At 39.3% G+C, this 26,064-nt stretch overlaps 1 protein-coding gene across 1 annotated transcript in view; it reads left to right on the forward strand.

The window, feature by feature from the left end:
• HABP4 (hyaluronan binding protein 4) overlaps positions 1-26,064 on the forward strand; it is a 55,329-nt gene that overhangs the window by 18,017 nt on the left and 11,248 nt on the right. The window contains exon 5 of the mRNA XM_004381347.3: positions 7,311-7,394. Coding sequence (XP_004381404.1) covers positions 7,311-7,394 — 84 coding nt within the window. The remainder of the gene's footprint in view (positions 1-7,310; positions 7,395-26,064) is intronic.

Below are 26,064 nucleotides of genomic sequence, written 5' to 3' on the forward strand. Positions count from 1 at the left end.
GTTGTTCAGTTTCCATGTGTTTGATTGTTTTTCCTTGCTTTTTCTGTTGTTGATTTCTACTTTTATGGCTTTATGGTCAGAAAAGATGCTTTCTAAAATCTCGATGCTTTGGATTTTGTTAAGGCTTGCTTTATAGCCTAATATGTGGTCTGTTCTGGAGAATGTTCCGTGTGCATTGGAAAAGAAAGTATATTTGGCTGCTCTTGGGTTGAGTATATATATCTGTGGATCAAGTTGGTTGATTATAGCATTTAGCTCTTCTGTGTCTTTGTTGAGCTTCTTTCTATGTGTTCTGTCCTTCACCGAAAGTGGCGTGTTGAAGTCTCCTCCTACTATTGTGGAGCTATCTATCTCTCTTTTCAGTGCTGTTAGAGTTTGTTTTATGTATTTTGGAGCCCTGTCGTTGGGTGTGTAAATATTTATTATAGTTATGTCCTCCTGATGTATTGACCATTTAATCATTATATAGTGTCCTTCTTTATCCTTTGTGGTGGATTTTACTTTAAAGTCTATTTTGTCAGACATTAATATTGCCACTCCTCCTCTTTTTTGACTGTTGTTTGCTTGATATATATTTTCCCATCCTTTGAGTTTTAGTCTGTGTCTTTAAGGTGTGTCTCTTGTAGGCAGCATATAGGCGGATCATGTTTTTTTATGCAAGCTGCCACTCTCTGTCTCTTTATTGGTGCATTTAGCCCATTTACATTCAGCGTAATTATTAACAGGTATGAGTTTAGTGTTGTCATTTTGATGTCTTTTTTTGTGTGTTGTTCACAGTTTCTTTGTTCCATTTAATTTTCTGTGTTGAGTCGTTTTTCTTTCTTTTCTTTTCATTGTTGTTGATTTTGTATTTGCTGAGTCTTTATATTTTTCTAGTTTTTTATTTTGACTTGTAGGATTGGTAGTTTCCTTTGTGGTTACCTTAATATTTACCACTGTTTTTCTAAGTTTATACCAGTCTTTTATTTTTCTTTATATCGCCTTGACTTCCTCTCCATATGAAAAATCTATGTCTACATTTTTCAAGTCCCTCTTTTTTGTTTTAATGTTGTCATCTTTTACATTTTGACATCTGTTTGTCTATTTTCAGTGTTTTAGCTTTGATTTACTTTTGTGACTTCCCTATCTGGGTTGATGTCTGGTTGCTCTGTCCTGTGTTCTAGTCTTGGGTAGTTATCTGATGTTATTGATTTTCTAACCAGAGAACTCCCTTTAGTATATCTTATAATTTTGGTTTGGTTTTTGAAAATTCCCTAAACTTCTGTATCTGGAAATGCCCTAATTTCGCCATCGTATTTTAGAGACAGTTTTGCTTCTATATAATTCTTGGCTGGCAGTTTTTGTCCTTCAAGGCTTAATATATGTCATCCCAGTGCCTTCTTGCCTGCATAGTTTCTGCTGAGTAGTCTGAGCTTATTCTTGTTGACTCTTATTTGTAGATGACTTCTCGTTTATCTCTCTTTATCTTTGGTTTTAGCAATGTTGATTGTAATATGTCTTGGTGACTTTCTTTTGGGCTCTACTTTATGTGGGGTGCGATGAGCATCTTGGATGGATATCTGGTCATCTTTCATGATATCAGGGAAGTTTTCTGCCAACAAATCTTCAACAGTTCTCTGTATTTTCTGTTATTCCCCCCGTTTTGGTACTCCAATCACACGGAGGTTATTCCTCTGGATAGAGTCCCACGTAATTCTTAGGGTTTCTTCATTTTTTTAAAATCCTTTTATTTGGTTTTTCTTCAAATAAGTTGGTGTCAAGTGTTTTATCTTCAGTCTCACTAATTCTGACTTCCATTGCCTCGATTCTGCTCATATGATTTTCTATTGAGTTGTCTAATTCTGAAATTTTATTGTTAATTTTCTGGATTTCTGATTGCTGTCTCTCTATGGATTCTTGCAGCCTGTTAAATTTGTTGTTATGCTCTTCTGTAATCTTTTTAATTTCCTCTGTTGTGTGTTTTGCTTAATTTCCTTCCTAATTTCTTGAAGAGTTCTGTATATTAATCTTGTGTATTCTGCCTCAGGTAATTCCAAGAAATTTTCCTTCTCTGGAAAGTTTCTATATTCTTTATTTTGGGAGCTTGCTGAAGCCATCATGAATTGCCTCTTTATGTGATTTGATATTGATTGTCTCCGAGCCATCAATAAGTTATTATATTTATTTATGTTTGCTTACTGTGTCCTAGCTGCTTGTTTTGTTTTGATATGCCCAAATAGGCTGCTCATATGAGCTAGTTTGATTATTGGCACCTTTGAAGCTCTAATGTCCTGCTACCAGATGGTTAGATCTGTTATGAGGTATGTGAGCTCAGGAGTCTACCCACGTCTCCTGTATGGATTCAGCTCAGGTGCCCACGTTTGTAGCCACTAAGTGTGTGGTGTAGGCTCTCACTTACATTCCTAGACAGGCATAGGTGATTGGTGTAGGCACTGGCATCTAGCTGCAGCAGGGGGACACGCTCTGAGCAAGGCAGGGTTGCTTATGGCCACCCCCGAGTGTCCGTGAGGAAGGCGTGTCCCTGTTCCCTAGAGTGCGTACGTGTGTGGGTTTTGCAGCTGGTTTGTGAGCACCTAATGCTGTTGGCTGTAAGGACTGGAGGGCACCTCTGATTCATGGGCCCTTGTCGCAGGTGGTTAGGTGGCATGGGTGGAGCCACCAGCCTCAGGCCCCTGATGTGGGTAGGTGAAGAACCTGCTTAATGCCACTTCACAGCTGAAACAGTTGAAGTTAGAGTTCCGGTATATACCCAGTTGTACTGCGGTAATGTGGGCCTACACCGTTGAGATGGGCCCACACAAGTCTATGCAGGCGGAAAGGCACTCAAAGTTCATGGATCCCTTATGCCTGTGCCTAGGCAAAAGAGCTGTGCCTACCCTGGGTTCCTGGCTTAGGGGAGTTGTCAGTTTATTTTTTCCCATTTGTTAATTTTTTTCACCCTCCAAGGCAGGGAGAATGGCTCCAGGCATGTGACTGATCCCACTTCCGGCCTAAGGGACTTGGCAGTTGCTGAAGCCGGTTGGTCCAGAGCAGGTAGCGGGGAGGTAAATGGGAGAGAGGTTTTTCCCTAAGGGGGGTGTTTTTGCTCCATGTGGTTGGCGATATGCAAGTACTTATCTTTCGTGGAGGGTTGCTTCTCACTGGTTCTGGATGGCCTTGTAGAGTCTGTGGTGCTGAGTCTTGCCTGGTGGGGAAAACGCGTCTCCCGAGCACGGCTCCTTGTCTGCCTCACCGCTCACCCGCGAGCTGCTCAGTCATGAAGGGCTCAGGCTCTCGCTTGGTCAGGTCTGGCAACTCCTCGCTGCTTCTGAACCGTCTGTCCCTCATCCTGCCACTCAGTCCAGTTCCTCAACTCTGCTTTTGATGTTCAGGGCTCCCAGATTGCCATATATAATCCAATCACTTGTTTTTTTGGGTCTTTGTTGTAAGAGGGTCCACCAGAAGTGTCTGACTACTCCACCATCTTGGCCCCACCTCTAGTGAGGTAACTTTTAAAACAGCTTTGTTGTTTTGCAATTAGATTTTAAATTGCTTTTAAAATTCTAATTTTATCTTGTTTTAACCAAACTAATCTGTGGCAGGTGACCACATGTCTGCTGGTGTCCCGTGTACATGGTGCTGCCTGGGAATGCCTTTGAAATTCCTGATGTTCTACTTGGTGGATATATACTTTATGTTTCTCTAACCTTTCAGAGTTCTTGTGAATCCTTGACATTGCATCTTGATTTTGTAAATTCATTTGCAGATTGAAGCTCAAGGTCAGGTTTCACCTGTGCTTCAAATTTGACATTTCTCTTGAGGCTTCCAGGTGCCTAAGATATGGCCAGTTTTGCGAGTTTGAGTAGGTCTACTCTGTACTCTGTCTTTTCAGGGCTGCAGGAACGATGTCTTCCTGGCATCTGCAGAAGCAGAGGTAGGAAGCACCGCAGGGGCCCTTCAGGGTGAATGATGTTGCCCAGAGGACAAGCTGCAGGGCAGGCTTTCTGGAGTGTGAGGGCTTGCAGGACCCACTTTTACTTTTCCACTTTTGAAGAACGTTAAGTTTGTTTTTAAATTGGGCTGAGTGTGTGTATATATATATATATATTTATATAAACAAAAAAGTTTGCCATTTTAACATTTTTTTACATGCACAGTTCAGTGACATTAATTACTTTCATCTTGTGCAACCATTACCACTGTCCATTTCCAAATGTTTCCATCACCCTTAACAGAAGCTCAGTGCCTGCCAAGCAATAGGTCCCTCTTTCTCCTTCCTGCCTGCCCCTAGTAATCACTAGTAATCTTTGGTCTCTGTACATTTGCCTGTTCTGGATGTTTCGCGTAAGTGGGATCATGCAATATTCGTCCTTTTATGACTGACTTACTCAATTAGCATAATGTTTTCAAGGTTCATCCATGTCATAACATGTATCAGGGCTTCATTTCTCTTTATGGCTGAGTAATAGTCATAAAAATGTACCACATTTTGTTTATCCAGTCATCTGTTAGTGAACATTTAGGATGTTGTCCATCTTCTGGCTATTGTGAAAGGAATGTAAGTTTTTTACATAAACATTTTTCTTAAATTGTTTTCCTGAAAGATGAATCTACAAAATAATGTCACATGTAATACCAGATTTACTACCTTTGCACACCTGTGTTGTCCTTGAAAGGAAAAGGAAATTTGTTGGATGTCTTTTTATCTGGAGTTCCACAGGATTGCTATTACAAATCTTATGTTATTTTACTTCGATAATATAAAAAAAGTAGTACAAACACCTTCTAAATCATATGATTTATTACCTTACCTAATACTACCACCCCATTTCAGTTTGCATTTATATCTAAAATGATTTTGTCTCTAAGTGGTTTCTTAGTCTAGGGGGCTAGTGTTGAACTTGGAAGGTGCTCCTGGTGGGGTGTCATGTCCCATTGTGAAAATGATTCCCACCCTACTGCACACATTTTCAGTTGCTTTGTGAGTTATAAAGTCAAAACTCTTAGGTGGTAATAATTTGTATTTGAAATATTTTCTTAGAATAAGATTTCCATGTTTTTTTAATGAATAGGGATTTGGATTTATCATCATGAAAATAATGTAGTGCAGTGGGTTATGTGCCACTTTGGACTTGAGAAAAAAACCCAGGTGAACCTAATACAGTAAGTGATGCGTTCATGCCTAGTGAGGGCCAAATGCTGTCACGAACCTCTGTGTGAGTGCTTTTGGGTTTTGCTTGTATTCCTACTGGGACACATTGGCAGTGATATCTAGATCTATGGACAAGATGCTTTCAAAATGGTGTGACTGAGCTATTTCAAATATTATTGGTGTTCTTCAATAGTTTGACAGGGAATGTCTATGCTAAAAATGGCATTTTTTCCATCTGTGGTAATTAAAAAAGTGTAACATCAGATTGTTTTCCTGTTACCAGTTGGAATAGACAACCATGAATAGCCTTTTCAATAATGCTGCCTTTCAATTTTTACTGTGAAGAGCAAGAGAGTTTTACATAGTTAATTAAGCAACATTTGATTAAAATATGTTTGCTGTCAGAGATTTGGTTAAGTGTGAAGTCTAATTAAATCTGAACTAGGGAGCAAAGGCTTGACGTGTTTAATGTCGTTTTGTGGAACAGACTTGTGCAAACAGGCATTCTCTGCGTTGGTATGTTGGAAGTCAGAATATAGGCAAGGGCCCTGGGGCATCTTCTCATAAATCCAACATAGAGATTTACTTTCAACAAAATAACACAATCTGCCAAAATAGATTAATGTTGCTAATTTTGAAGCTTAATTGTTCTATAAAGAGCTGTAAGCACACCGTTGTTGTTAGGTGCCACGAAGTCAGTTCCGACTCATCATGACCCTATGTACAACAGAATGAAACACTGCCTGGTCCTGCGCCATCCTCACAATCGTTTTTATGCTGCAGCCACTGTGTCACATTAGTTTTATGTTTATTCATAAAGTAATTTAGGTCAGTAGAGGGAGGAGATCTATGATTTTTTTCTTCAAAGTAGATTGTCAAATGTGAGAAATGCTGGTTTCACAGTCTTTCTGTTTTGTATTGCTTCTTCCTTTTTTCCCCCCTAGATCTTCATAATACTTTTATGATTAATTGTTGAAGGCTATGAACTGTCAGTAAACCTATATTATTTTACCCCCTTGGTTTGTTAACGAAGCCAGGGACTAAAGAGAAGGTTGGAATAATTCAGCACTGCTGCTAGATGTGGAGGGTACTGGGTGAGAAAGAAATCCTAGGCCCCCACTGAGGTCAGGCTGATGTGTGGATGCTAGCCTGTTTGTGACGGGAGTGGCCACTGGGCAGACAGCAGGGATGCTCCTCTGAGCACCAAGTGCATTTGATGTGGAATTTTCTTTTAGTAGAAGTTATTTATATTTTGTGTTGAAAAGCTGAGTTTTTAAAAATGTTGATCCAGTACCTTTGAGTTGAGAATGTACATAAATTATTTAAATGTGAAAAAGTCTGTTCTGTTATTGCAGTTCAATTTATGTTTACTATTTTAAAAATTAACGTACTTTTAAAACCTTCATCGAAGCCTTTTCCTGAACTTGGAAAAAGTATGTAGACTGTGAACTATTTCTAATGAATATATTTATATTGACTGATTTTAACATTTTACTGAAAATGAAATTTCTTTTGCTGGGACTTTTTTTTTAAAAAAGTAATGATCTGATAGGATTAATGTTGACATGAAAAGGAAAAATTAAGATCATGTGCATTAAAATTTAAAAGATTTTTCATTGTGTTGTAATTTTTAACCTGTTGATTGTGTATTTAGACATGATGGCATATAAATCTTCCTGTTTCAAAGCCTTGGTTTTTCTAAAATAGTCATAGCCAGCTTGTTTGAATCATACACACCCATTTTTTGTAGAATCTGTTTCTACTTCTTAACGTTTTCTAAAAGTTTGAGGTAGCATACTATTTATAACATCTTTTAACACTTGTAATATGGGAATTTTTATGGCTCCTTTTAAAATTTGGTATTCCCTAAGATAATAAGAGTTTTGAGCAATTTTTTTGGCCGTATACAATCTGTTCTTAGTTTTAGACCATTCATTGAAACTTCTGTTTCTCAAACTACTTTTCAGATTTTGAGAAATTTGTATATGGAGAAGCAATTTAGAGCGTTTTCTCATTTTCATTTTGATGTGGGTACACGTATGGAGTATGTAGTTCCTTGAAGGATATTTACTTAAAAAAAATTAAATTAAAATGGTTTTTTTTTTTCTGTATTAAATAAATACATAAAGACATTGTTGTGAACATATTTGTATGACTGGAAAGTTCTTGCTGTTTTCAGTGATGTGGAGCAGACAGCACCGATGGAGGAAACCGCAGCAGTGGAGGAGTCCCAGGGCAGCCAGGAAGGGGAATCTCCGGCCAAGTAGGACTTTTTGTTCACTTTTCCTGTTCAGTTGTTGGTCTTTTTCTTAAGTATTCTTGGGAGTGCTTCATACAGTAAAAGGCTAAGCCCTTTGTCATATCACAGAAGTTTCTGGGTAGCACAAATGGTTGAAAACTTGGACTGTAACTGAAAGTTTATTTGCTCGAGGCCACCTAGATGTGCCTTGGAAAAAAGACCTGGCAGTCTGCTTCCAAAAAATCAGTCATTGAAAGCCCTATGGAGTTTTTCTACTCTGACTCGCATGGGTTCATCATGAGTTGGAATCAACCCAATGACACCTTTTTTTTTCTTTTTTTGGTTTTGTTATATCACATGATCTTCCTAATGTATTGTTGTTTAGGTGTGATCAAGTTGTTTCCGACTCATGGCGATTCTATGTACAACAGAATGAAACACCGCCCGGTCCTGCGCCATCCTGACAATCTTCACTATGTTGGAGCCCTTTGTTGCAGCCACTGTGACGATACATCTTGTCCTGGGTCTTAGTGAGCATAATGTCCTTTTCCAGGGACTGTTCCTTCCTGATAAATATGTCCATAGTACGTGAGATGAAGTCTTGCCATTCTTGCTTCCAGGGAGCACTCACGCTGTACTTTTTCCAAGAAGTTCATTCTTCTGGCAGTCAATGCTATATTCAATATTCTTTACCCAGACCATAATTCAAAGACATCAGTTCTTCTTTGGTCTTTCTTATTCATTGTCCAGCTTTCCCATGCGTATGAGGCTATTGAAAATATCATGGCTTGGGCCAGGCACCCTTAGTCCTTAAAGTGACATCTTTGCTTTTCAACGCTCTAAAGAGGTCTTTTGCAGCAGATTTACCCAGCTGTCTTAATCATCTAGTGCTGCTGTAACAGAAATACCACAAGTGGATGTCTTCAACAAAGAAAAATTTATTTCTTCACAGTAAAGTAGGCTAAAAATCCAAATTCAGGGTGCGAGCTCCAGGGAAAGACTTTCTCTCTCTGTCAGCCTTCTTATCAATCTTTCCCGGACTAGGAGCTTCTCTGTTCAGGGACCCCGGGTCCAAAGGACATGCTCTGCTCCTGGCACTGCTTTCTTGATGGTATGAGGTCCCCCTCTCTGCTCCCTTCCCTTTCCTTTATATCTCTTGAGAGATAAAAGGTGGGGCAGGCCATACCCCAGGGAAACTCGTTTTACATTGGATCAGGCATGTGACCCGGGTAAGGATGGTGTTACAATCCCACGCTAATTCTCTTTAACATAAAATTACAATCACAAAATGGAGGACAACCATACAATAGTGGGAATCATGGCCTAGCCAAATTGATACACACATTTTGGGGGGGACATAATTCAATCCATGGCACCAATAACATCATTTGATTTCTTGACTGCTGCTTCCATGGGTGTTGATTATGCAACCAAGTAAAATGAAATCCTTGACAACTTCGGTATTTTCTCTGTTTATTATGATATTGCTTATTGGTCTAGTTGTGAGAGTTTTTATTTTCTTCATGCTGAGGTGTAATCCATACTGAAGGCTGTGGTCTTTGATCTTCATGAGTAAGTGCTTCAAGTCCTCTTCACTTAGAGCAAGCAAGGTTGTGTCATCTCCATACTGCAGATTATTAATGAGTCTTCCACCAATACTGATGCTGCCATCTTCTTCATATAGTCCAGCTTCTGGGATTATTTGCTCAGCATACAGATTGAATAAGTATGGTGAAAGGATACAACCCTGACACACACCTTTCCTGATTTTAAACCACTCAGTATCCCCTTGTTCTGTTTGAATGACTGCCTCTTGGTCTTTGTTCCTCATGAGCACAATTAGGCGTTCTGGAATTCCCATTCTTTACAGTGTTATCCATAATTTATTATTATCCACAGAATTGAATGCATTTGTGTAGTCAGGAAAACACAGGTAAACATCTTTCTGGTATTCTCTGCTTTCAGCCAAGACCCATCTGACATCAATGATCATATCCTTTGTTCCATGTCCTCTTCTGAATCCGGTTTGAAATTCTGGCAGTTCCCTGTTGGTGTACTGCTGCAGCCACTTTTGAATGATCTTCAGCAAAATTTCACTTGCTTATGATATTAATGATATTGTTCAATAATGTCCACATTTTGTTGTTCACCTTTCTTTGGAATGGCACAGATATGGCTCTCTTCCAGTTGGTTGTCCAGGTAGCTGTCTTCCAAATTTCTTGGCATAGATGAGTGAGCACCTCCAATGCTGCATCCGTTTGTTAAAACATCTCAGTTGGTATTCTTTCAATTCCTGGAGCCTTGTTTTTTGCCAGTGCCTTCAGTGCAGCTTGGACTTCTTCCTTCAATACCATCTATTCTGGATCATGTGCTACCTCCTTAAATGGTTGAACGTTGACCAGTTCTTTTTGGTACAGTGACTCTGTGTATTCCTTCCATCTTCTTTTGATGCTTCCTGCATCATTCAATATATTCCCTGTAGAATCCTTCAATATTGTAACTCTAGGCTTGAATTTTTTCTTCAGCTTGAAAGAAGCTTGAGAAATGCCGAGCATGTTCTTCCCTTTTGGTTTTCTAACTGCAGGTCCTTGCACATTTCATTATAATAGTTTACTTTGTCTTCTCGAGCTGCCCCTTGAAATCTTCTCTTCAGCTCTTTGGCTTCATCATTTCTTCCATTCGCTTTAGCTACTCTATATTCAATAGCAAGTTTCAGAGACTTCTGACATCCATTTTGGTCTTTTTTTTCTTCTCTGTCTTTTTAGTGATCTTTTGTTTTTCATGTATGATGTCCTTGATGTCACCCCATAACTCGTCTGATCTTTGGTCATTAGTGTACAATGTGTCAAATCTATTCTTGAGATGGTCTCCACATTTAAGTGGGATATACTCAAGGTTGTATTTTGGTTCTCTTGTATTTGTTTTAAATTTCTTCAGCTTCAAATTAAACTTGAATATTAGCAGTTAATGGTCTGTTCTGAAGTTGGTCCCTGGCCTTGTTCTGATGGATGATATTTAGCTTTTCCATCATCTCTTTCGAGAGGTGTAGTCAGTTTGATTCCTGTGTATTCCTTCTGGCGAGGTCCATGTGTATAGTCGCTGTTTATGTTGTTGAATAAAGGTATTTGCCATGAATAAGTTATTGGTCTTGCAAAATTCTATCTTGCCATCTCTGGCATTGTTTCTATCACCAAGGCCATATTTTCCAACTACAGATCTTTCTTTGTTTCCTCATGTTCGCATTCCTATCACCACTAATTATCAGTGTGTCTTGATTGCATGTTTAATCAAGTTTCAGACTGCAGAAGTTGGTAAAAATCTTCAGTTTCTTCATCTTTGGCCTTAGTGATTGGTGCACAGATTTGAATAATAGTCGTATTAACTGGTCTTCCTTGTAGGCATATGGATATTATCCTATCACTGACAGCATTGTATTTCAGATAGATCTTGAAATGTCCTTTTTACGATGAATGCAATGCCATTCCTCTTCAATTTGTCATTCCCAGCATAGTAGACCATATGGTTATCTGATTCAGAATGGCCAATACCAGTCCAGTTCAGCTCACTAATACCTCGGATATTGATCTTTATGCATTCCATTTCATTTTTGTTGTTGTTGATTATTTCTTTTTACTTGTATGCGGGCCATATTATGCATTTTACTTGTAAGCAGTCCATATCACTTGAAGTTGGCCATGGTGTGCATTTTTAAAGCAAATTTAAGATGAAGTCTCCCTACTTCTGCTTTTCCCATCCTACTACTCTAGTACTCTATTGCTTTCCTTTCTTACCTTCCTACTTTCTTAAATGAATGTTCTTATAAACAAATTTTCTACATGCTGCGTTTGGAGGAGGAAAAGGGAAATATTCTTGATTAAGAATTTTCTTTTAATAGGTTTTATTTTATTTTTTTATTATTGTACTTTAGATGAAGGTTTACAGAACAAACTAGCTTCTCATTAAATAATTAGTACACGTACTGTTTTGTGACATTGGTCACCAACCCCATGACATGTCAACACTCTCCCCTTCTTGACCTTGGGTTCCCTATTACCAGCTTTCCTGTTTCCTCCCGGCCTTCTAGTCCTTGCCCCTGGGCTGGTGTGCCCCTTTAGTCTCATTTTGTTTTATGGACCTGTCTAATCTTTGGCTGAAGGGTGAACCTCCAGAGGACTTCATTACTGAGCTGAAAGGGTGTCTAGGGGGCATACTCTCAGGGTTTCTCCAGTCTCTGTCAGACCAGTAAGTCTGGTCTTTTTTTTGTGAGTTAGACTTTTGTTCTACGTTTTTCTCCAGCTCTGTCCAGTACCCTCTATTGTGATACCTGTCAGAGCAGTCAGTGATGGTAGCCGGGCACCATCTAGTTGTGCTGGACTGAATCTGGTGGAGGCTGTAGTACTTGTGGGCCATCAGTCATTTGGACTAATCTTTCCCTTGTGTCTTTGGTTTTCTTCATTCTCCCATACTCGAGATGGGGTGAGACCAGTGGAGTATCTTAGATGGCCATTCACAAACTTTTAAGACCCCAGATGCTACTTACCAAAGTAGAATGTAGAACATTTTCTTTGTAAACTATGTTATGCCAGTTGAGCTAGATATTCCCCGAGACCATGGTCCCCACAGCCCTCAGCCCAGTAATTCGGTCCCTTAGGGAGTTTGCCATCCATTTCATTTTTGACGACTTCCAATTTTCCTAGATTCATACTTCGTACATTCCACTTTCTGATTATTAATGGATGTTTGCAGCTGTTTCTACTCATTTTGAGTCATGCCACATCAGCAAATGAAGGTCCCAAAAGCTTGACTCCATCCATGTCATTAAGGTCGACTCTGCTTTGAGGAGGTGGCTCTTCCCCGGTCATATTTTGAGTGCCTTCCAACCTGAGGGTCTCCTCTTCTGGCACTATATCAGACAGTGTTGTGCTGCTATTCATAAGGTTTTCAATGGCCAGTTTTTTTCAAAAGTAGACCTTCAGGTCCTTCTTCCTAGTCTTAGTCTGGAAGCTCTACTGAAACCTGTCTACCATGGGTGACCTGGTTGGTATTTGAAATACTGGTAGCATAGCTTCCACCATCACAGCAACACTCAAGCCACCGTCATATGACAAACTGACAGACACGTGGTGGTCCTAATGTATTAATAGCTAATAATTCAACTAATAATTAGTTAAGAATAATTAATGACTAATTAATGGACTAAATCCAAGTATTCTGCTCTCTGCCTACAACCTCTGTTCCATCCAGCAGATTGTTCGACTCCCTACACTATCACTGTCTCACTTTCTTCAGGACGTCCGGGCTCTTGTCCTCTTTATGGTCTCACAAGCCCTCCTCCCTCTCCTTTCTTCAGAGAGCTTCTATCCTTAGTCCATCTCTAGCCCTCGACAAGTCCCTAAACCTTGCCCCTGTGGGCTGCTTCTTATACCTGGCTGGCAAAACCTGCCTACTACCTGACACCCAACTTCTTGCAGCCACAAGCTGAGCACTGGAAGTCTCACCCAGGGCAGGTTGAGCCCTGTAAAAATTTATTTTATTTTATTTATTTTGTTGTTGTTGAGAATATATGCAGCAAAACATAACACCAGTTCAGCAGTTTCTACAGGTATCATTTAGGGACATTGATTACATTCTTTGAGTTGTGCAACCATTCTCACCCTCCTTTTCTGAATTGTTCTTCCCCCATTAACATAAATTTACTGCCCCCTAATCATTTGAGTTGCTGTTGTCAGTTTGATCCCATATAGATAGTTCTTAAAAGAGCATAATGCTCAAGGCAGACATTTTTTACTAGTTAAGCTAAACTATTGTTTGATTTTAAGAAGACGTCAGGGGATGTTTTTGGTTTAAGGTTTAAAGATTATCTCAGGGCAGTAGTGTCGGGTTCATCCAACTTTCATGCCTTCAGGGAATCTGGAGTCCATGAGAATTTGGAATTCTGTTCTGCATTTTCCCCTTTTTGATCAGGATTCTTCTGGGGAATCTTTAATCAAAATGTTCAGTGATGGTAGCCGGGCACCGTCCAGTTCTTCTGGTCTCATCACAAAAGACATAGCTGTTTGTGGAGAAAATTAGCCACACATTCCATATCCTCCTCCTATTCCTGACGCTCCATCTTCCTCTTTTGTTCCAGGAGAAAAGAGACCAAGTGTTGTGCCTTGGATGGCCACTTAACAAGCTTTTAAGACCCCAGGCACTATGCAGTGAACTAGTAGGTAAAACAGAAGCACTGAACATGTTATTAGGCCAGTTAACTGGGATGTCCTGTGAAACTATGACCGTAAACCTCCAAAACAAGGAACCAAATCTCAGGAGGTTTTTGGCTGTGCATAAGCAGCCTCAGCAGCTTTTTTTGGTCGTTGTTTTATGTGTGTGTGTGTGTGTGTGTGTGTGTGTGTGTGTACAACTTTGACCAATTTAACGTTTTACAGGTGTACAACTTATTGACAGCAATTACAGTAATCGGCAGGCAACCCTACGGATATTTCCATTACCGTTAGCCCCTCTTCCCCCTCCCTCCTGCTCCTGGTAACCACGAATAAACTTTAGTCTCTATACATTTGCCTCTTCTTTTTGTTTATTCATTCATTCGTTGATGGGCATTTAGGTTGTTTCCACCTTTTGGCTATTGTGACTAGTGCTGTGATGAACATTGGTGTACACATCTCTTTTTGAATTTCTGTTTTCAAGTCTTTTGGGTATATGCCTAGGAATGGAATTGCTGGGGCATATGATAGTTCTATTTTTAGTGTTTTGAGGAACTGCTATACTGTTTTCCACAACGGCTGTACCATTTTGCATTCCCACCAGCAATGGGTAAGTGTTCCAATTTCCTCACATCCTTGGCCAACATTTAACTATTTTCTGTTTTTTTAATCTTAGCCATCCTAATGGGAGTGAAAACATATCTCATTGTGGTTTTGATTTGTATCTCTCTGATGGCTAATGATGCTGAGCATACCTTAGCCGTCCTAGTGGGAGTGAAATCATATCTCATTGTGGCTTTGATTTGTATTTCTCTGATGACTAATAATGCTGAGCATTTTTTCATAAGTTTGGTGGCCATCTGAATGTCCTCATTGGTGAAGTGTCTATTCAAGTCCTTTGCCCATTTTATGATTCAGTTATTTGTCTCTTTGTTGTTAAGCTGTTAAAGTTTTATACGTATTTTGGTTGTCAGATTCTTATCAGATATATGGTTTCCAAAGATTTTCTTCCAGTCAGTAGCTTGTCTTTTCACTTTTTTGGTGAAATCTTTTGATAATCAAAAGTTTTTAATTTTTTGAGGTCACATTTATTTATTTATTTTTGCTGTTTGTGCTTTTGTTATTATATTGGATAACCCATTATTAAAAGCATTGCCCCTGCTTTTTCTTCTAAGAATTTTATAATTTTACTTTACTCAGTTAGGTCCTTAATCTACTTTGAATATTTTTTTTGTGTATGATATGAAGCATGGATCCTGTTTCATTTTTCTGCATGTGGAAATCCAGTTTTCCCAGCACCATTTATTGAAGAGACTCTTCTTTCTCTATTGAGTAGACTTAGCACCGTCTTAGTCATCTAGTATACTGCTCTAACAGAAATACCACAAGTGGATGGCTTTAACAAAGAGAAGTGTATTTTCTCACAGTCCAGTAGGCTAGAAGTCCAAATTAAGGGTGCCAGCTCCAGGGGAAGGCTTTCTCTCTCTGTCGGCTCTCGAGGAAGGTCCTTCTTCCCTTGGTCTGGGAGAATCTCAGCGCAGGAACTTCAGGTCCAAAGGACACGCTCTGTTCCCGGCACTGCTTTCTTGGTGGTATGAGGTCCCCCACTCTCTGCTTGCTTCCCTTTCCTTTTATCTCTTGTAAGATAAAAGGTGGTGCAGGCCATACTCCAGGGAAACTCCCTTTACATTGGATCAGGGATGTGACTTTAGTAAGGGTGTTACAATCCCACCCTAATCTTCCTTAACATAAAATTACAATCACAGAATGGAGGACAACCACACAATACTGGGAATCATGGCCTAGTCAAATTGATACACACATTTTTAGGGGGCATAATTCAATCCATGATAGTACCCTCGTCAAAAATCAGTTGACCATAAAACCTGTTGCCTTTGAGTTGGTTCTGACTTATAGTGATCCTGCAGGACAGAGTAGAACTGTCCCATAGGGTTTCCAAGGAGCGGCTGGTGGATTTGAACTGCCGACCTTTTGGTTAGCAGCCGTAGCGCTTAACCACTGCACCACCAGGGCCCCAGTTGATGTGTGGATTTATTTTTGAACTCTCAGTTCTATTCCATTAGTATATGAGCCCTGTAAATTCTTGATCAGCAGTATTCTGAAATGAGCCCTTTGTACCACCTAGCCTTTCATTTTCTAAATACGACTTTGCCTCCTGTGTCACAGAGAAATTAGGAGCACTCAGATGGTACCTTCATCATCTTCCTACTCCCAAAGGAGGCTTCCTAGCCTCCTGTCCTCGTGGTGAAACAGGTGCCATCTGTCTTCGCACCTCTTCATGCTCTGCATCCTGTTGCCTCTGGCTTCATAGAAACCTTTATACTATCAGCTTCTCTCTTCTTTTGTATATTCAACTTCTTCCTCCCTACTCTGTTCATGCATGCTTAACTCTCCTGTTTTAAATCTTCTCTTGACTACACCCGCTCCTTCAGCATGTTCCAGAGTTGCGTATGCTTCTCCTTCATTTCTTCCTGCTTCACTCAGAGTCTGGCTTCCATCCTCATTGCCCTCCTAAAGCAGTGGCCACACGTATGTAGATCTAATGGGTGCTTCACTCTGCATCAGAAGCATTTGGCTCTATTGAGTTCTTTGTGAACACATTCTCCCCTGAGTTTCTGTGAGCACTTCGCTGTCCGGGTTTTCCTCCTGCCTTTTGGCTTCTCTTTTCTAGTTCCGTTTGTAGACTCATCCTCATATTTTCCTGGCCTTTCAAAATGTCAAGCTGTTCAGGGCTCTGCCTTTGGCTCTCTTCTCTTACTCCTTATTCTCTCTACAGGCATCTCATGTACCCCTGTGCCTTACACTGTCATTTGTACACTGACTCTGGAATACACACCCGGCTCCAACTGTCCATGTAGGCTCCAGGCCTGTTTACCCCGCTACCACTGGCCCCCTGGCCTGGGTCATCCCCGTGCACCTCCTGCTCTACATGTCAGGGGCTGGAGCTACTGAACTTTCCCCACAGCCTCTGGTCTTCGTCAGGTGTTTCCATCCTATGGAAAAGCATCGCTATCCATCCAGCTGCACAAACCAGAGACGTAGGAGCCATTCTTGAAACTTTCCTCCCTCACTCCAGTCCTTTACCAACCCCTAGTAATTTGTACCTCCTAATTGTCCATTTATAATACTTGACTTTGTCTTCTCGAGCTGCCGTTTGAAATCTTCTGTTCAGCTCTTTTACTTCATCGTTTCTTCCTTTCACATGAGCTACTCAACATTCACGAGCAAGTTTCAGGATCCCTTATGACATCCATTTTGGTCTTTTCTTACGAAGTAAAGTATTATAATGACATGTGCGAAGACCTGGAGGTAGAAAACCAAAAGGTAAGAACACGCTCAGCATTTCTCAAGCTGAAAGAACTGAAGAAAAAATTCAAGCCTCGAGTTGCAGTATTGAAGGATTCTATGGGGAAGATATTAAACGATGCAGGAAGTATCTAAAAAAGATGGAAGGAATACACAGAGTCACTATACCAAAAAGAATTGGTCGATATTCAACCATTTCAGGAGGTGGCATATGATCTTGAATTGATGGTACTGAAGGAAGAAATCCAAGCTGCACTGAAGGCATTGGCAAAAAAGAAGGCTTCAGGAATTGAGGGAATACCAACTGAGATATTTCAACAGACAGATGCAACACTGGACGTGCTCACTTGTCAAGGAATTTGAAAGACAGCTACCTGGCCAACTGACTGGTAGAGATCAATATTTATGCCTAATTCTCAAGAAGGGTAATCAAACCAGATGCAGAAATTATCAGACAATATCATTAATATCACACGCAAGTAAAATTTTGCTGAAGATCATTCAAAAGCAGCTGCAGCAGTATGTCGACAGAGGACTGCCAGAAATTCAAGCCAGATTCAGAAGAGAATGTGGAATTAGGGATATCATTGCTGATGTCAGATGGATCCTGGCTGAAAGCAGAGAATACCAGAAAGATGTTTACCTGTGTTTTATTGACTATGCAAAGGCATTCGACTGTGTAGATCATAATAAATTCCAGATAACATTGCAAAGAATGGGATTTCCAGAACACTTAATTGTGCTTATGAGAAACCTGTACATAAATCAAGAGGCAGTCATTCGAATAGAACGAGGGGATACTGCATGGTTTAAAGTCAGGAAGGGTGTGTGTCAGGGTTGTATCCTTTCACCATACTTAATCAGTCTGTATGCTGAGCGAATAATCTGAGAAACTGGACTAATATGAAGAACGGCATCAGAATTGGAGGAAGACTCATTAACAACCTGCGTTATGGAGGTGACACAACCTTGCTTGCTGAAAGTGAAGAGGGTTTTAAGCACTTACTCGTGAATATCAAAGACCACAGCCTTCACTGTGGATTACATCTCAACATAAAGAAAACAAAAATCCTCACAAGCGGACCAATAAGCAATGTCATGGTAAATGGAGAAAAGATTGAAGTTGTCAAGGATTTCATTTTACTTGGATCCACAGTCAACACCCATTGAAGCAGCAGTCAAGAAATCAAAACACACGTTGCATTGGGCAAATCTGCTGCAAAAGACCTCTTGAAAGTGTTGGAAAGCAAAGATGTCACCTTGAAGACTAAGGTGCGCCTGACCAAAGCCGTGATGTTTTCAGTTGCCTCATATGTGTATGAAAGCTGGATAATGAATAAGGAAGACCAAAGAAGAATTGACACCTTTGAATTGTGGTGCTGGTGAAGAATATTGAATATACCACGGGCTGCCAGAAGAACGAACAAATCTGTGTTGGAAGAAGTACTGCCCGAATGTTCCTTGGAAGCAAGGGTGGTGAGACTACATCTCACATACTTTGGACATGTTAGCAGGAGGGATCAGTCCCTGGAGGACATCGTGGTTGGTAAAGTAGAGGGCCAGTGAAAAATAGGAAGACCTTCAACAAGATAGATTGACACAGTGGCTGCAACAATGGGCTCAAGCATAACAACGGTTGTGACGATGGCACAGGAGTGGGCAGTGTTTTTTGTTGTACATAGGGTCACTATGAGTCGGAACCAACTCAACGGCACCTAACAACAACAACAATTGTCCACTGTCTCCACTTACCATGGTCTAGGCTGCTGTCATCTGAGCTACTGCTGTAGATGCTTTTGAACCTTCTTCCGGTCCATTTTCCAGACCAAAGTGGTTTTCACACTGGCAATCTGATTGTCATGCCCATACCTCACTTACGACCCCCCAGTGGCCTTATTCCCACTAAAATCCTTGTCCTATCCTACATGGTCCTGCATGATCTGGCCCCGTTTCTGTTCTGAAGTTTTGACCACTCCTGTCCTTTCTCTAGGGTCACCTCATGTTCACAAACACACCTTCCTCCTATCCTTTCTCCCATGTCTCCATAGAAGTTTACAAGTGCTGTTTCCTTGTTTTTCTGTACCTCTCCCCCAAGCCCACTGGCCTTAGCCTCTTTCATTCTTATTCATCCTTCAGATGCCAAGAGGCAATGTGTTTAGTGATTCAGAGCATGGACTCTGGAGACAGAGTACTGGGTTCAAATCCAAGCTCTGCTGTTAACTAGATTGGGCAAATTATTTAATCTCTCTATGCCTCGCTTTTCTTTATCTATACAGTGGGAATATAATGGTACCTACATCATAGGGTTGTTGTGAGGATTGGATAAGTGTGTGTATGTGCCACCTAGAGTGATGCCTAGCATGTAATTCCAAAAAAAACCCAAACCTGTTGATGCGAAGTTGATTCTGACTCATAGCGACCTTATAGGACAGAGTAGATCTGCCCCATAGGGTTCCCAAGGCTGTAAATCTTTACGGAAGCAGATTGCCACATGTTTCTCCCACAGGGTGGCTGATGGGTTTGAACTGCTGACCTTTTGGTTAGCAGCCAAGCACTTAACTTCTGTGCCACCACGGCTCCTTAGCATGTAATCAGTGCTATATAAATATTTTCTATCATTATTGTTACTTATTGCAAGAGAAAATGCTAAAAGTTTCGATGGTTCTGGAAGCTGTTAATTTACTGTTCAAACAATTAAGAAATGTATTAACTAAAGAGACAGATTATTAGTTAATATGAATATTGAGTGAGATAACTTAGGAAATCGATTAATAGGTTATATGTTGAGAAAGTGAGTTAACTAGATAGCTTCAGGAAAACATATTTTTTTTGAGCCTATAAACATTTATAGAAACTTCAAGTAATATAAGGCAGAATAATACTATTATAGCATAATTCTAATCTATAGAACCAATTTAAGCATTCATAATATTAGACAAAAATAGTTCTTTAATCAGTTACTCTGAAAGACAAAATAATGCCTAATAAGTTGGTCCCAATATAACTACTGGAAATACCCTAGCAGAGCTAGCCAGAAAATATCTCACTTCTCTACTGACTTTAGTTGAAAGTGAGCATCTATTTAGAATTGCAGGTGCACACGAGACAGCGACTGCAGGAGAAATATAGTGGCCGACTGCGCTCAAAAATTCTTGTTCCACAACAGAGGGTCCCTGATGGAGCAGTGGAACGATGGGATGCAGAACTCAAATACTAGTAAGAAGACCAGACTTAATGGTCTAAGACTGGAGGCGCCCCGGAAAGCATGGCCCCTGGTCTCTCCATCACCCCAGAACTAAAACAATTTCCGAGGCCAACTCTTCAGACAGGGATTGGACTGGACTGTGGGACATAAAGTGATACTCGTGAAGAATGTGCCTCTTAGACAAATAGATATAAAAGACCAAAGGGGCGGCTTCTGTCCAGAGGTGAGAGGGGAAGGCAGAGTTAGGAGCTGGTTAAATGTTCATGGGGAGTCAGGGGCGGAGGGGAGGAGTGAGCTGTCGCAGAATGGGGTGAGTGGTTGGGGTGTCATAACAGTGTATGTTAAAAAAAAAAATTCTGTATGGGAGACTAACTTGAAATGTAAACTTCATTTAATTACATCAATAAAAAATTTAAAAAAAAAAATTCTTGTTCCTGCACTGCATTGTCCAACTTTAAAATTATTACTCCAGTTTCTAACCATACAATTCTAATTTTGTTGTGGTTTCAAAATTAGGCTTATATCCCAAAAATAGATTCTCTGACAGTGATGCTCTCTGTCCTCAGCTTTGTGTGAATATTGACCTAACACTCAAGCATTCAGCATTCAGCCAGTGTATATCTAGCACACCTCTCAGTTTTAGAAGCACTTGGTAGATGAATTCAGACATGCAACCAGCATACGTACATTGTCCTCAAATTGGACACATTTTACTACTCATTATATGTGCTATGTCCTCTGTTCTCCTTCTTTGTTTACAGAGTGCTAAATGTTCTTTGTCACATAGTGTTCTAATGTCCAGGGATACGTGTGACAACTTCCTTGTGAATATTTTGCTTTAAGAATAGAAGAAAAGAGAAAAGAAAGATTTTTTAGAGCATTTACTGTGTGCTAGGAACTGCTGTCAATACTGCCATGCCTTAAGTTGTTTAATCCTTCACCACTCCATGAAGGACAAGGTACTGTTACCACTATCATACTAAGACATAAAAGTTAACTAACTTGACGAAAGTCACCCAGCTAATAAGGGGCAGAGGCACAACTTGAAGCAGGCATTGTGGCACAGACATTTGTGCTCTTAACTGTTAGTGAATGGTAGAAATGGTAAAACTGCCATTAAGACTGATGTTTGTTGTTAGTTGTCTTCAAGTTGAATTCTACTGATTGCATCTCTGTGGGCAGTGTGGCTGGTAAATATTTAACATCTGGTTCTCTGGGTGGGAAAAGCTCTGATTTATAGCCCTTGCTGGTTTCTGTGGTATAAATACTGACATTGTGGCTGATTTAATGATACCAGTGGGACATCACTGAATGCAGAATTGGGAAGATATGTGCAGTAGTCAACTAGTATGTACTGTTTCCGCTGTACAGGTACAATAGGCATAAACATCAAGAGCATAGATAATAGTAAAATGTAACAAAATAATTAGGAAGTGATAAGTTGTGTTTATTACCTTTGTTTTTAATGTAGTTTAATTATAAGTTTATATAATTTAATTTTTAATAATAATGGCTGTGTTTAACAGCCAGCTTGCAGCATTCCTGAACATTTAACAGTTGGCTCTTATGAGTCAGTGCAAGCTGGCTCCAGCATACCCTTGCTGTGGAGTAGTTGAACGTGTTCCCCTGTTCCCTATAGTTACTGTGTTTCCTGAACATTGATAATGAGAGCTAGAGGTGTGATCAAATTCAGGTTAAGTTTTTTGGCATGATTGCTTCATAGCTTATGAAAAGCCACTGATCTTCGTTGCCAGGGTCCGTCAACTCGTTAGGACTGCAAAATGGTGATATTTTAATTCTCTTGTTCCTTCTTCATTCATGTGCTGGAATTTCTGCAAAGAGAAACTTCCCTAGAACTATTTGATTATAATTGAGGTACAAGTTCATGTAGGAAATGCAGGATAAATTCATCTTACCTTTTATTTACCAGTTTTCTGATAATGAATTGGTTCCTTACCACCCACCCTTCAAAGGTGCCAATTACTTGTTTTTTTTAAGTGCCATTATGAACTCATAGATTTAAATATATTTGATATTTTTTAATCCATTGAGTGTTTCTTCTTACGGGAGCTCTTCCCATTGATACCCGAGTCGCTTTTAACACACATTCAGTAGTCTTCGATAGCTACCTTGCTTTTGGTAAGACAAGTTATTCCAGACTCATCATGTATACTGCCTGCCTCGTACTGTCTACCTTACACTCAGCCATTTTCTGAGGAGCTGTACTCCTCTTAATAGAATATGGTATTTAGAGACTACAGGCTGGGCATTAGGGGTGCTCATTCCTTTGGTTTTTCACTGTTGATAGGACATTTCAGTGGACAGAGCTGGTAAGTAGACATGTACACATGTATTTTTTAAGATAAAATATGAGTTCATTCAATATTTTCAATTCAAATTTAGGACTACAGGATTGTTAGCTAAACTGTATCTACCTTACATTTGTTTCTCCGCTTCTCCCATGATGAAAATCCCAGTTCTCGGTGTCATCAACACTGTCACTCATTTGCTGCACACACGCAACAGTCACAAATAACATGACCAATACTACCTCCAATAATATAGTTACTAAAAAGTTATATACAGATGGATGCATAGTTAAATTTGTATTTTAAAGTCGCTTGAAATAGTTTCTCTTGGTTGTTATTAACTTGATAAACATTTAGACTAATGTGATTTTAAAGATTGAATTTTAATTTAAATCTCTTTTATAATTATATAAAATATTTACATGTTTCCAAAATTCAGTCTGCAAAATATGGTATTTTCAACTAGCTTCTGCCACTGTTCTTTCCCTATTTCATCTTTGAATTTAAAAAAAATATAATACTTCTATCTATTTGTATGCCTCTTGTTTCTTAGGTGAATGGTAACATCCTGTACACTCCACCTTACTTTTTCATCAATATGTCCTGGAGTATTGAAGTATAATACTGCACTATTCAGAGCAGTAGATAGAAATACTCCTCATTCCTTTTTCAGCTGGTTAGTATCATATCTATGTGTGCATCCACAGTGTTTCCACCAATTCTCTTGATGAGTTTGGGTTGTTTCCAGTATTTTGCTATTACAAAGTTTTTTCTTAATTCCTTTTTATATTTTTACCAATTATCTTCGGGATCCGTGTTTTAAGTATTAGGATTTTTCCAACATTTTATTATGAAATTTTTCAAACAGCAAAGTTTAAAGAAGTTTACAGTGAACACCTATATCTACCACCTAAACTCTACCATTTATCTTACAATATTTGTTTTGTCACACGTCTATCCATCTTATTTTTTGACCATTTCAAAGTAAACTGAAGACATCTATACATTTCCCCCTAAGTAGTTCAGTGTGCATGTCTTAGCTAGTTTAATACTTGTTTACAATTTTTCTTCTGATACAAAATTCAAATACTGTAAAATGTACAACGCTTAAGTGTACGTTTGCTGTTTTACGTATACTGTGGAACCCAAACTCCTATCAAGTACATTGCCATCACTCCAGAAAGTTCCTTCATGCTCCTTCAGAGGCAGCCACTGCTTTGATTTTTTTCCCTGCCATCAACTTGATATTTTAAAGTCGCTTTGCTAATCTATTTTGGATGCTCTATGATTAGATTTCTGTCCTGATTTTACTTTTTTTTTTTTCTTCACATCATTGTATATTTCTAGAACTTTAGATTACTTTAGCTCTTCGTTGAAGGTATTATAGATTTGATTCCCTCTCCACTCCCCACATATTGTTCTAATTCAACTAAGTTATGTCATTGACATTTAGAGTTGAAAAGCGTCTTTAGAATTCATCTAGTTCAACCTCATTTTATAGATGAGGAAATTGAGATTTGGAAAATATGGTAGACCAGCCAGGATTCCTAGCTATGATACTTTGTTCTTACTTTTGCACAACTCAGTATTCTTACCAACTCTTATTTTCTTCTCAATCAAATTCTTTTCCAAACTCAGTAGCCTATGTGAGCATCCTGGCCAGGGAAGGGAACTAGGGACAAGCCCTACATATTTTCCCATTTACCAGCCTGGCCATTTCAAACCTCATTTTAACTTTACCCTTATCAGGTACCTCAGGGAAATTGGATCCTGATCTCTCTCTTAGTATCAGGCTGATTGAGGACTGCAGGGATTAAATTGTTAGGTCTATGTGAGGACCTAGTTTTGTTCCCATTATTGTCAGGCCCTAAAATATCAGTAGTGCTGAGCACAACGTGTTTTCCCTCACCCGCCCCAACTATTCTTCCTCTTTATTTTTCCTTTGCATTTCTCTTATCGCCTAGCTTGTAAGTAGTTATCATCTTGGGTACTTGTGCTCTACAGTCTTTCCCTGTGCTGTGTATTTGTTAAATGTAATAATAGAGAAAACAAAGGAGAACATTATTACACATAATGGCCCTCTCTGCTCATGAGGTAGTTTTCTCATAAGCCAGTTGCTCACATCTTTTAGTTTTTCCTTGACATCCTCATTGTCAGCTAAGTCTGTGCAGAATCACAAGGCAGGAATTTTCCTTACTGTTCTCTGTACTGGAATAGCTGGTTATCTCCCCGGTAGAGCCTAGATATAGTCTCGTTTTCATAAAATCTTGTTATATTTATTTAATGGAGTCTAAACTGTAAGCTGTTTTTTAAATAACAGCTTTATTAAGATACAGTTCACATAGCATACAGTCACCTATTTAAAGTATACAATTCGATAGTTTTTAGCATATTCAGATAGTTGTGCAACTAACCACAATCAATTTTAGAACATTTTCATCACCTTCCCCCTAAAAGCAGTCATACTACTTCCTCCCTTCTCCCAACTTTAGGCAATTACAAATCTACTTTCTCTCCTTAAATATCTATAGATTGGCTTATTCTGGACATTTCACATAAATGGAATCATACATCATGTGGTCCTTTGTGACTGGCTTCTTTCACTTAGCATAATGTTTTCAAGATTCATCCATGTTGTAGCATATCAGTACTTTATTCCTTTTTATTGCGAATAATATTCATCAGTTGATGGACTTTTAGGTTTCTACCTTTGAATAGTGCTGTGTATAAGTTTTCGTGTGGGCATATGTTTTCATTTCTCTTGGGTATAAACCTAGGAGTGGAATTGCTGGATCATATGTAACTCTATGTTTAACCTTTTGAGCAACTGCCAAACGGTTTTCCAAAGCACCTACATTTTATATTCGCTACCAGTATATAAGATATGAGGGTTCCAATTTCTCTGCATTCTCACCAGCGTTTGTTATTATCTGTCTTTTTGATTATAGTCATCCTAATGGGTGAGAAATAGTATCTCATTGTGACTTTGAGTTCCATTTCCCTGTTAGCTAATGATGTTGAGCATCTTATTGGCAATTTGTTTCTCTTCTTTGGCGAAATGCTTATTCAGATTCTTTGCCCATTTTAAAATTATTATTATAGACTTGTTAAGAGTGCTTTCTATATTCTAAATACAAGTTCCTTGTCAGATACATGATCTCCAAATATTTTCTCCCATTCTGTGAGTTGTTTTTTCTCTTTCTTAATGGCGTTTATAGCTCAAAAGTTTTTAATTTTAATGAAGTCCAATTTATTTTTTTTCTTTCATTACTTGTGCTTCTGGTATCATATCTAAGAAACCATTGCCTAATCATGAAGATTTACGCCTACGTTTTCTTCTAAGACTTTTATACTTTCAGCTCGTACATTTATCGTGTGACGTAGGTGGATCTAACTTGATTCTTTTGCATGTGGAAATTTAGTTGTCCCAGCACCATTGTCTCAGACCCCCAAGTGTCTGTCAGTTTGTCGTACTGTAGGGGCTTGTGTGTTGCTGTGATGCTGTAAGCTGTGCCACTGGTACTCAGATACCAGCAGGGTCAGCCATGGCAGACAGGTTTCAGCTGAGCTTCCAGACTAAGACAGACTAGGAAGAAGGACCTGGCAGTCTACTTCTGAAAAGAATTAGCCAGTGAAAACCTTATGAATAG

Source organism: Trichechus manatus, unplaced genomic scaffold, assembly GCF_000243295.1.
Source record: "Trichechus manatus latirostris isolate Lorelei unplaced genomic scaffold, TriManLat1.0 scaffold00082, whole genome shotgun sequence".
NCBI classification, from domain to species: domain Eukaryota; kingdom Metazoa; phylum Chordata; class Mammalia; order Sirenia; family Trichechidae; genus Trichechus; species Trichechus manatus.